Source organism: Lissotriton helveticus, chromosome 7 (genome assembly GCF_964261635.1).
Source record: "Lissotriton helveticus chromosome 7, aLisHel1.1, whole genome shotgun sequence".
Taxonomy (NCBI): Eukaryota; Metazoa; Chordata; class Amphibia; order Caudata; family Salamandridae; genus Lissotriton; species Lissotriton helveticus.
The window spans coordinates 1,409,169,564-1,409,181,865 of NC_136068.1; the positions used below are offsets into that span (position 1 = coordinate 1,409,169,564).

Sequence of the window (12,302 nt, forward strand, 5' to 3'; positions counted from 1 at the left end):
ATGTCCGGCCTGTACCTACCTATCTCTTTTTTTCATATGATTTGCTTGTCCCTAGAATGTTACGTTTGATTTAGTGTGGTCCTTAGAGTGTGCAGTTTTACTGCAAATAAAGTAGCAAACCTGGGGCCATATTACACATTGCCATTGTTTGTGCTGGGCGCACCTGTTAAAAGGTGTGCTCGGCGTGAACAATGACAATGTGCCCTATTTCGATGTATGCGCTGCCCCAAGTGCAGCCGCGAACACAAGCATTCATATGACAATACTGAGCGGCTGCCTCCTCGTGTTTTCACAGTGCAGGCAGCAACCTGCCTGCACTTTTAATAGGGATTAGAGATCCCCTTGCAGGCAGGTGCAGTCAGCGACTGCACCCCTCTGCAAGAGGATGTCTGTGGGGTCCAGAGGTCCATCTTCCCTCCAGAGGGCTGCTCTCACCTAGTAGGTGGTGCAATGTTAGTGCGCCCCTGAGAGCTTCTTTGCCTCTGTGCCCGTGTCTGTAATATGGCGTGGGTGCAGAGGCAAAGGAATTCACTCATTTGCATAGGGCAAGCCCCTATGCAAATTAATGGGACACCCTCTGAAGGTAGCGTTGGCACTTTAAGTGCGCCAGCACTATCGGTAGTACTGAAGGGGACGCACATGTGTCTGCACCCCCTTCTGTAATACCAAAGTGCCCCAGGGGCTCAGAAAGTGAGCGCTAATGCCATTACGCCCCTGGGGAACTGATTTTAATATGGACCCAGTTCTCTTACTCCATTTACATATTCAAATGAAGCACATGTTGCTAACTTTTTTAGGCTCACTGAAAACTAAAATGCATTACATGACATTCTTATAATCAATCAAACATTTGTAGAGCCCGCTACTCACCCGTGAGGGTTTCAAGGTGCTGAGGGGTGCCGGAGGGGGGGGAGCTGCTACTGTACTGAACAACCAGGTCTTGAGAAGTCTCCTGAAGGTCAGCAGGTCCTGGGTCTGTCGCAGGTGGATGGGGAGGGTGTTCCATGTCTTGGCGGTCAGGTGAGAGAAGGATCTGCCACTGGTGGTCATTCGGTGCATGCGTGGAACGGCGGCGACGGCGAAGCTGGCGGTTGGGAGAGTAGAAGGTGAGTCGTTTGTTGAGGTATGCTGGTCCTGCGTCGTGGAGTGCTTTGTGGGCATGGATGAGGAGCTTGAAGGTGATCCTCTTGTTGACAGGGAGCCAGTGCAGGTTCCTCAGGTGGGCAGTGATGTGGCTGTGGCGGGGAATGTCGAGGATGAGGCGTGCAGAGGCGTTCTGTATGCATTGAAGTCTTTTCTGGAGTTTAGCCGTGGTTCCCGCATAGAGGGCATTGCCGTAGTCCAGCATGCTGGTGACGAGGGCAAGGGGGGACCGTCCTTCTGGTTCCGGTGGGGATCCATCTGTAGATCTTGTGAAGCATGCAGAGAGTGTTGAAGCAGGAGGAGGAGACGGCGTTGACTTGCTGGGTAACTGACAGAGATAAGTCCAGGATGAACCCGAGGTTGTGTGTGTGGTTGGTGGGTGTCGGCGCCGCTCCCAGCGAGGCCAGCCACCAGGAGTCGTCCCAGGTGGAGGGGCTGGAGCCGAGGATGAGGACCTTTGTCTTGTCCGAGTTCAGTTTCAGGCGACTGTTCTTCATCCATTCGGCGACGGCCTTCATTCCATCGTGGAAGTTGGTTTTGGCAGTGGCGGGGTCTTTGGTGAGGGAGAGGATCAGCTGGGTGTTGTCGGCGTATGAGATGATGTTGTGGTTGTGAGATCGGACGATGTTGCCGAGCGGTGTCATGTAGACGTTGAAGAGGGTTGGGCTGAGGGATGATCCTTGGGATACGCCGCAGGTGATCTTGGTGGCTTCGGGTCGGAATGGTGGGAGGCGGACTCTCTGGGTTCTGTCAGTGAGAAGATGAGGGCCGCAGTTTTGCTGTTGTCCAGCAGGGTCCTGATGTCGTCGGTGGTGGCGATGACTGCGGTTTCGGTGCTGTGGTTGCTGCGGAAACCGGATTGGGACGAGTCCAAGGTGTCAGTTGTCTGTTGCTGATCTTCTCGATTACTTTTGCCAGGAACGGGAGCAGAGAGATGGGCCAGAAGTTCTTGTGGTCCTTTGGGTCGGCCTTGGGTTTCTTGAGTAGGACGTTGATCTCTGCGTGATTCCAGCTTTCTGGGAAGGTGGCGGTCTTGAATGAGCTGTTGAAGATCTTTTGGAGTTGGGGTGCGATGATGGAGCTCGCTTTGTTGAAGATGTGGTGGGGGCAGGTGTCTGATGGTGATCCAGAGTGGATGGTGTTCATGGTTATAGATCCAATTCTTCTACATGTAATCAATGGAGCTCTTAGATTTTATTGCAATCACTTTTGTAGCATCCTGCTTCTGAAAAGTATTCTCACACAGCAGAGAACTTTGCAAATGATGTATCTTGCATGCTTAAGTCGGTGAGCTCGTTCTCCCTAGATAGTGTTCAGTTAACAGAAGTTCAACAGAACCCATAAAATCTGTTAGGATGCATCATGCTCATTACAATTCCTTTAAGATACCATCTGTAAGTTTCAGATGAGTTGTGGATCTTCAAGCATTATTACAGACAACGTTTTGGGTTTAAGAAACAGTTTTATCATTGGAATAAGCCTGATGAAAGTTGTTTGATCAAGAACTTTCACATTCATTGTGAATCAATCTCTAACCCCCAACGAGTCTGTGGCTACCCTGAGGGCAGTGCATTCTCTGTAATAAGGCGCACTTTCCATTTTCGACATACGGTGCACCTATTTAAAGGTGTGCCATGATGCAAACAGTAAAGAGTGCTCTATGTGTAAGACAGGCCCAAGTGTAATTATTTAGAGGCCTTTGCATAACCTGAAATTGCAATATGCTTTCCTATCAACAGCAACTACTCTCCCTCCATAAGTGATGCAGGCACCTTGGCTCCATAAGTAAACACATATTTTATTCAATTTTTAAAAATACTCAAGGCTCTAGAATCTGTCAATATGCCAAACGTTCAGGAAGTCTGAAGTTTATCTGAATTGAATCGCCCAGACCAACGAGTTATAACGTGAACCTCGTAGCCAACTTCTCTTATCTTCTATATAAACTGCTGACACCTGATCTGAATCGACCTTATGTACCTACACAATGTGTTGCACCGGAAGTATATTGCATCACAGATAATTGCAGTGCAGCATGGTGAACATATTTTGATGGAAACAATTTGACTCACGGTCTAGCATTTTTACTTCAGATATTTAAAATAACATGCAGGTTGTAACTGAAAAAGACACAATACAGACGAATACGGACTAAAATATATTAAATATAAATAAACACTAAATTGAGTTACTTTTTAAAAACTTTTCCTGAGACAATCTCGTTAGCTAGAAGCAATATTTGGGGCATTGGTATGCTAATATGGCTAATGTGCTGCTTTAAATTCCAAAAGAATATATTTTAAATTAATGTAAAAGCTCAAACTTGAGATATGGTTCCGAACACTGATCGCAGAGCTATTATTTGAACTCAAACGTTCAGCAGTTAATCCATTTTCATTTCCTGTTGTTCTGTATTATTGAAGGTGATTTCCACCAGGACAAAGGCGCGATTGTACTTCGAAATTACTCGAAGCATGTTGGGGTACATAATCAGTTCAGTCAACAAACTCGGCTGCACATTTTTCGTTCATTTTGAAAGCTTTTGAGATTTCAGAAATTGAGGTGGGACTTTCAGCTGGTTACAGTTACGACCCTGTGCAGAGAATAAGCAATCACGCATTGTATGCATGTGTGAATGGAGGCTTTAAGGGGGTTTAAGCTGTTATGCAGAGACAAGCAGTGGATTAACCTGCCAGTTTACAAAAGGCTTACAACAGCTACATAAAGGGAGCAGGCACTGGCTCTATACACAACAAACCGCAGGAGACCGTCTTGAAACTGAGGCATATAATTGCAAAAAATGTTCCTTTGCAGCTTCTTGTTTGCTTTGTACGGCTGTGCACGAAGGCTTGCCTGGAAACAGCAGATAGATTAGATGTGAGCACTTTGGGCTCACTAAGAGATATTCAAATACTTTTAAATAGTATTCAAATTAGGACCATCAGTCAGTATGTGACCTAACGCCGTGGCAAAGGAACTACCATTTGTTATGGGAACTAACACATTTTCTAAGAAAAAAGGCGTTATTAAGTGTAAGCCTAACAAAATCGAAGCAATATATTCTACAAAGCAAATGTCTGTCTAAGTGTAACTTGACTCCGTTTCCATGTGTTTAGTACTTATTGACTCTTACAGGAGGTGTTTAATTTGAGCCAGTGGCTTCCGGTGCTGGGCACCAGCACTTAATTGTCAACAACAGCACTTGTGACAGTCTGCCACAAGGTGGCCTCATCTGGCTAATGTAGAGAGGACTACAACAACATTTAATTATTAATAAAAAATACACTAAACATGACTTTTGCCTGCTGCCTAAGTGATTCTCAAAGCCTTGGAGGGGGGCGGGAGGGGGGGGGGAATAGTCCGCATTGTCGCACTTGTAGGAGTGTGATGGTCTGTAGTTGTGATGTTACTATCCTGGGCAGCATGGCACGGGCAATGTGTAATGCGAGCAGCAGTGACCTCCTGATGAGAGTCCCGGCACTGCTTACAGGCCAGTCAATACCAGTCCTTACTTTTTCGTTGGCCATAGGATTCTACAGACTATTATACAGAATCCCCATCGTAGCATTACATGGGTATGAAGCGCTCTATCGGGAGTCTAATGAGGAAAGGTCGAACATGTAGGCTGAAGAATAAGACGCTTAAAGTTCAGACCACACTACAGGCTTTGATGTTCTGAGACAACAAAAAGGTCAAAGTCTCTATTATTCAAAGTGAGTCGTCTTTGTTTTAGATTTAAAAAAACATTATTTATACACAAACTGCCTTGATCTCACGGCTAATATATGATCATGCTTTCACACAATAACTGCTTATACCGGACCAGGGAAATGATGGCACTTCAGAAGCAGTATTTTCTGGTTGCTTTATTCCTGCTTCAATCTGAGATTCATAGGTCAGAACGGAATGGGGAATAACAAGGTACACCCTCATGTATTCACCCACCCGGTTGCAAAAAATTTTCAGAGATTTAACACACATTTTTCACTAGGCTCCGCCTAGCAAAAAGTGTTTAGGAAAAGCCGTAGGACGCAGTAGTAGCCACCAGACAACATGTAATCCTGATCTGCGCTCAAGCTCGCATTCCCACTCCTAGCGGGACTGCAATTGGACTTCTAATGAGCCCTTTGAACAGAGATCCTTACATTAATGTAGGTGCTAGGCCACACATAATGCAGACAAAGCAGAATCAATTGGGTGCATCTGATTCCCCAAGATTCATCTTATGAAGCAGCAAGAATCAACCATGAAATACTGTGCACCTATGACAATGGCGTGAGTTTCCCACTACCTGTGAAGCTGTGCTGTTGAGCTTCTGAAGACCATTTTCAAGGCGCTCCATTTTGGCTGTGAGCTCCTTGCCTTTCATGAGAAGCAGGTTCTGGTAGAGTTTGATTTGCTCCAGAAATGACTTGGGTGTTGTGTAGTTGTAGCGACGCTCATTGCTCAGGTAACTCCTGGACAGCTCGTTGACGCTGGTGTGGACGTAAGCCATAAACTTACTTATTGACTCTTTCACCGATGGCTGGAATGCAGATAAAAAGAAAGTATTATTAAACACAGAACATGCAATAATTGTGATATGGTTCAGTTATTAAATCATAGGGCTCATCCATTAACGTAGCTCTTCTGATTGGATGAACCTTCAATAGATTTATGTAACATTTCTTTTTTGCTTGTTGAAAATGTTTACTTTATATTCAGTTAAAAGAACAAATGCAGTTCTAAATTGGAAGGTATTTTTGTCTACGGCAACTCACATACCAGGTGAAAGCCATGTGAAGATGGCATAGTGGTCATGAAGTGATGCAACATGCAGGCGCGACCTGTGCAGGTAAGAGTGGTGGGGCGGGAGTGTGGGGTGGGTGTGGAGTTGACAGTCAATGACGAGAGAAAGTTTTAAAAAAAAGAAAACCACGGTACATATTATCAAGAACGGCGTTAAAAATCCGTTCGTTCTGGTGTGAACATGGGCTTATATTGGAATTCTCAAGGGCACATTATCAAGCTTGGCAACATGCACAGAAATGCACACATCAAACACACTATAGCATCACAAGTAGTAATGCTGGTTCTGGTGCGAACTGAGCTTTGCACCAGAATTAGAATTACACTCGATACATTAATATCACTAGGACTTTGCAGTTTCCCCTGCACACATTTCACTGGTGAAACCTGTGGAATGAAAAACTGCTTTATTTTGACCTTTGGAGATCGGTACAGGAAAAAAATGTGTTAATACCATGTAACACCCCCATTTCGACCTGCAGCAATTAGAACAGTTGGGGATAATATTGCCCCGGGGACAGAATACACTCACCGGTATTGCTATTTTTCCTATGAGGGAATACCCTCAAGAAATCCCGCTGACCATGCAATGAGTCCATCACTAATAAAGGCCTCGCCCTAGGATTCCCCAAGCGGTAACTTAAAACTCTATAAGCCTATTACCATAACAAAACTATAACAAATGCTTTTCAGTCATAGACAGTGCTTCATACCTTAGTGCACGTGTATCAGATTCAGCACTTTAGATAAGCAGTCATTATGAAATAAAATTGGTATTCATATTACTATTTTGGAAAGATGAAATGCTGAAAGGAGACCTTAGATCCAACACTTACATGCAGAGAACCTGACCTACAGATACTCCTCACTACATATGGAGTAAGGACAACACGGAGGTCATGTCCTAGCACTCAGAGTTTGAAATTCTCTTGTGCATGCACCAGAGGGGTGCCCTTTCTGGTGGCCACCTGCAGTGGAAGAGCTTTCCCTGCAGCGAGAGGCATTGCTTTTCTGAATATCCAACAGGGTGGTGCACGGGCTGACATAGAACTCAGAGCCGCAGGAGCTATGCACCTCCATTGGGTTTCAGTGTGTAACTTGCTCGATGGCACAGCTATGCCTACTTCGCAGCGATCTTCACAGGAGAAGTATCGTTGGAAAGGGGAGACTCTGCCTGTTTCATCGGTACCACTCCAGAATGAATTCCATCTCTGGAATCACCACAGGGACCACCCACTGGAACACCATGGTAGGAGAAGGGCATCAGTGATGGATATCTGCTTCACCCATAGGCATACAAAGTGCTTGCTCTAGAATTGATGCTACTGACTGTGTGCATTAGTTAAGTTTAGCTTTGTAAACCATTTGTTTCAAGTTAAAGCACAGTAATGTCCTGGGGTTATGTTGAAGCTATATAAAACAGCCGAAATCACTCCCTCCACTACACAGGGCAGGCTCAGTCTTTCAGCACCCGTCTCGGGACAGATTGGGATGTTTACCCACTATATTCCAGCACCAAGAGGGAGAAATCACTGAAAGACATCAAAGCTCTTCAAGTTTCACATCAGGAATATTTTATGTATAGCAGCAATGAAGATGGTACTGAAGTGGTTAAAATGGAATCCGAAAAAACCCAGTTAGGTCATGAATTAATAGTTACAATTGTGTGGGTATTACTGGCATAGACATGCACATATTTGGAAACATTTATTTGGTATAGTTGCTTGAGCATGGAGGCATAACATATACATGTTTCCATCAGGGCAAGGAGCGGAGAAGTGCCTACCCCCTCTTTCAAGTTGTGAGGAATGACTTTTTAGTGCAGTTTCGAATCCATTGAGACATGGCAAAGCCATAATGATTGGTGCTAGGGAGTGGTGGAAGGACCGAAACAGAGATGCAGTGCAGGGTTGTTTGGGAGTAAATAAAAGGCTATGGTTGGTTCACCTAAGAACATGAATACAGGTATCAGCAGCTTGTAATGGGCTTTATTAGTGGTGGAAAGCCAAACAGCTTGACGAAAGTAAGATGCGGGTGGGGCATGACTTGTTGGAAGGTACAGAGTTCTGGTTGCAAAGGTTATTACTTTCTTGAGCAATGCAAAGGAATATTGGAGGATGCCCACAAGTGGTTTGTTAGTTGTTTTTCGTGAAAGGTCCTTGTGATTTGCCATTTGCAACTGTTTGCAAATGTTTGCAAATGTTTACACTTACTATGAGAGGGAGAACTTTACAACTGTCTAGATCATGGGTACTCACAAACTTTCTCTCGGGGGCCAAATTTACAGTGTGGTTTGTGTTCGAGGGCCGCACCGGTGGGGGCGGGGTCAGTGGGGAAGGGGCGGGGCTAGAGCAACAAAAAAACTGTGACCATGAGGTTGATCATAGGTCCCTGCAGCGGACGCCTTCATCCACTGAGCCACCAGAACCGGCATAGACACACATCTCTCTCCCTCTCCCCCTCTCCCCCTCTCCCCCTCTCTCTCCCTCTTCCTCCTCTCTCCCCCTCTCTCTCCCTCTCATCCCCTCTCTCCCCCTCTCTCTCCCTCTCTCCCCCTCTCTCCCCCTCTCTCCCCCTCTCTCCCGCTCTCTGTCCTTCTCTCTCCCCCTCTCTCCCTCTCTCTCCCTCCCTCTCCCTCCCTCTCTCCCTCCCTCTCCCTCCCCCTCTCCCTTTCCCTCGCCCTCTCCCTCTCTCTGTCTCTCTGTCTACCTCTGACTCTCTCTCTCTCCATCTCTCTTCATCTCTCCATCTCTCCCTCTGTCTCACTCACTCTGACTCTCTCACTCCCTCTCTTCCTCTGTCTCACTCACTCTCTCTGTCTCCCTCCCTCTCTCTCCCTCTCTCTCCCTCTCACTCTCTCCCTCCCTCTCCCTCCCTCTCCCTCCCCCTCTCCCTTTCCCTCTCCCTCTCCCTCTCCCTCTCTCTGTCTCCCTCTGACTCTCTGTCTCCCTCTGGCTCTCTCTCTCTCCATCTCTCTCCATCTCTCCATCTCTCCCTCTGTCTCACTCACTCTGACTCTCTCACTCCCTCTCTCCCTCTGTCTCCCTACCTCTCTCTGTCTCCCTCCCTCTCTCTGTCTCCCTCCCTCCCTCAGTCTCCCTCCCTCCCTCTGTCTCCCTCCCTCTCTGTCTCCCTCCCTCCCTCTGTCTTCCTCCGTCTGCCTCCCTTTCCCTCGCTCCCTCGCTTTCCATCCCTCCCTCACTCTCCCTCACTCTCCCTCCCTCCCTCCCCCTCCCCCTCCCTCTCCCTCGCTCTCCCTTGCTCTCCATCGCTCATCCTCCCTTTCCCTCCCTTTCCCTCCCTCACTTTCCCTCTCCCTCTCTTTCCCTCCCTCTCGCTCTCCCTACCTCTGTCTCCCTCTCCCTCCCTTTTCCTCCCTCTGTCTCCCTCCCTCTGTCTGCCTTCCTTTCCCTCCCTCCCTCCTACTTTAACGAAGGTAAGGTCCATCAGATTGGTTTCGAAGTCTTCAGTGAATTTGGACATCCGAAGACAAATATGCAGATAGATACAAATGGATGTCTTCATAGTCGCTAAAATCGCTAAAATAAATAAAAATAAAATCATAGTATGGGCAACGGAGTAGAGATGTGTCCAGTCCAGATTTAATGATATGGCTGGAAGCATTCTGACAATCTGCATTGACCGCCTGAAATGCTCCTTCATGTTTGCGGGATGTGGGGCAACATCAATTGGGTTATACCCCATAATAAAAGCATGGGTACAACAGGCGAGAAGGCAGTTGGCCTTTAACGATTTCAGGGCTATACTCCCTGCTGAGAAGGCTTTCTTGCTCCATGCTTCCAGTCTTTTAGACTCCCTATCTGAATGTACAGTAAATAAGGCACCACTCAATTGTGTACTGGAGAAAGAAGCTTAAATAACCAGCTCTCTGGAGATGGGTGTGTGGAGAGAAAAAGTGAGTTGCTGCCTGCTACCGAACTGTACCTCTATGCCACAAGTCTATCCACCGCTGGCATAGATGATGGCTTTTCCCAAGCTGTCACGACAGGTGCCATCAAAGCCTCATTGAAGGACAGCTAAGGTTCTGATGTGGCTGATGATGGCAAGAGAATCTCGTTAAGAACATTGGACTTGGTCTCTGCTGAACGGAAATCCAAAGATCTCCACGGCATGTAGCACTATTCCCTCCCTCGCTTTCCCTCCCTCCTTCGCTTTCCCTCCCTCCCTCGCTCGCCCTCCCTCCCTCCCTCTGTCTCCCTCCTTTTTTTTTTTTTAAAGGCTGTCTGCAACCAGAGTTCGACTCAGAGACTCTGCTGCCTGTGGGGGCCGGGCGATTTCCGCCGTAGTCAGAGTGGGGCTGCGGGGGCGCTGAGAGGTGAAAATAGCCTCATTAACATGCTAATGGTCATTAGCATGTTAATGAGGCTATTGTCACCTCTCAGCGCCCCTGCAGCCCCACTTTGACTACGGCAGAAATCGCCCGGCCCCCACAGGCAGCAGAGTCTCTGAGTCGAACTCTGGTTGCAGACAGCCTTTAAAAAAAACTAAAAACTCGGGTAGATGTCTGAAAGGTCCGCGGGCCGCCAGAGAAGGCTTGCCGGGCCGCCAGCGGCCCGCGGGCCGTACTATGAGTACCCCATGTCTAGATTATATCCTAATGCGATTGCATAGAACATGTATACCTAGTATGAGAGGTAGATACTTCATAACTCTCTAGAATATATTTTGATAATTATTTTCCAATCTGTGGCACTGGCAAAAGTGTGTACTTTCAACGGAGACTTCTTTAGAGAATGTTTCAGTTTATCTCAGAACAAAACCTCCTGGCCCTTGTGCAATCGCTTGTGCTATCAAGAAATGACTATGGGAACTCTCTTCTGAGCGGTCTTCCCAAAGGGCACCAGCAGAACTTCATGCAGTGGCTCACTTCGTCAAAGGAACCAAAAATGTGATCACATTTCTCCTGTGCTCTTAAGACTTCAATGCCTTCCTTTTGGAACCAGAGCACTCTATAAGATGACATGTTTGTATGAGGGCTTGTTAAACATTACACAGGGAGACTGGAATTAAAGCTCCTGGGAATACAGCCTCTAAAGTTATCACCAGTAACGCAGAGTATTCCTGGTCGGGGAATGTGTGCATGTACAGGGAACAGGATTGTGATTTTAAAGACATGGATGCCCTCTCCCGGCCTAAGATGGTGCACTTCATCATAGGGCATTTCTAACAATGCTACCTCGCAGGGTATCGATGTGGGCTGCTATCCTCTTAGATGTGAGCTCTTGCGGTCTACTTTTCAATAGGGTATCCCTATATATATGGTGGGGTGTTGAAAGTAAAAAGCTTAGGGTCTTGCATAGGGTAGACAGTTAAGGCAGCTGAGAAGTTCAGCAATATCAGGAGGCAGGGACACATTTATTTGTGTACAAAAGGATGTAAACTGTGGAGTGTAAGGTAATGATCTCTGTGCCGCAGCATGATCTGAAGCCAGAGTGGTAGCCATGGACAGATAGCTACAATTGGTTTGATCTTGGAGCTGAATGCATGAAAATGTGGCTGTTGAGGCCCTGAGGGCCAGGTGCACCAGGCATGGTGAACTATTGCAAGGCATATCTTTATTTCAATCCAAAGAGTTAGCAGCCAGTTGGGTTGCCATGAGGTCCCTAGGGTGCCACTGTACTATTGCTTAAATGTGTCCCCTGGTTAGAGGCGGGGGACTGTTGTTTCACCATTCCCGCTGGACAGCTCCTGGGCTGTGCAAAGAGCCCTGTAAAGAGGGAGGTCTCCACGGCTCCAGGAGCATTGGTCTCACTTTAATCATCAATTCTTTGAAGTGTACTGCACAGTAGAGCAGGAACCAGTGGTCTTCTTTACCAGGGCTCTGAAGAGCAAGTGGTTGGGTGGAGGTAAGAGAAAGAAACAACCATGAGAACCTAGGATGCCACCTGGTCCTACTGGCAAAGCAAGCTTGTGTCCAACAGGGCAGGACCACCTCATGTTTGCAACAATAGTACTGATATGTTTATGCATTACAGGTAGTCCGTTTTCATTTTTGCTAAATGCATGGTGCACGGCCTCGACAAAACCAGAAGGCCTGCCTTTTAAACACTGCCTATCTGTATGTATGTCTTTCTATAAGCTTATGTGGGTGTAGGACAGTTTCAGTGGGGTTGGGCTCTGTTGGTGCACACATCGCTAAAGGAGGCTAAAACACACAGGGTCTTTTTTTCCCAATTAAGGAGTTAGTAATGACTTTTCTTTGTTGTGCACCCCAAGGTCCATTAGAGGATGTTCCTATTCGCTTTGCACCTGTCATTTTTTTTAGATATTTGTTATTTTAGTGTTTCGTTTTGCCAGTATTAAAGGACTGTTGCTATTTAAAAGAAACAACATGCATTGGGCACTAATTT

At 46.7% G+C, this 12,302-nt stretch overlaps 1 protein-coding gene across 1 annotated transcript in view; it reads right to left on the bottom strand.

Moving 5' to 3' along the window:
- DNAH9 (dynein axonemal heavy chain 9) overlaps window positions 1–12,302 on the bottom strand; it is a 1,695,107-nt gene that overhangs the window by 645,725 nt on the left and 1,037,080 nt on the right. Inside the window, exon 48 of the mRNA XM_078654721.1 lies at window positions 5,435–5,668. Within this exon, the coding sequence (XP_078510847.1) occupies window positions 5,435–5,668 (234 nt within the window). The remainder of the gene's footprint in view (window positions 1–5,434; window positions 5,669–12,302) is intronic.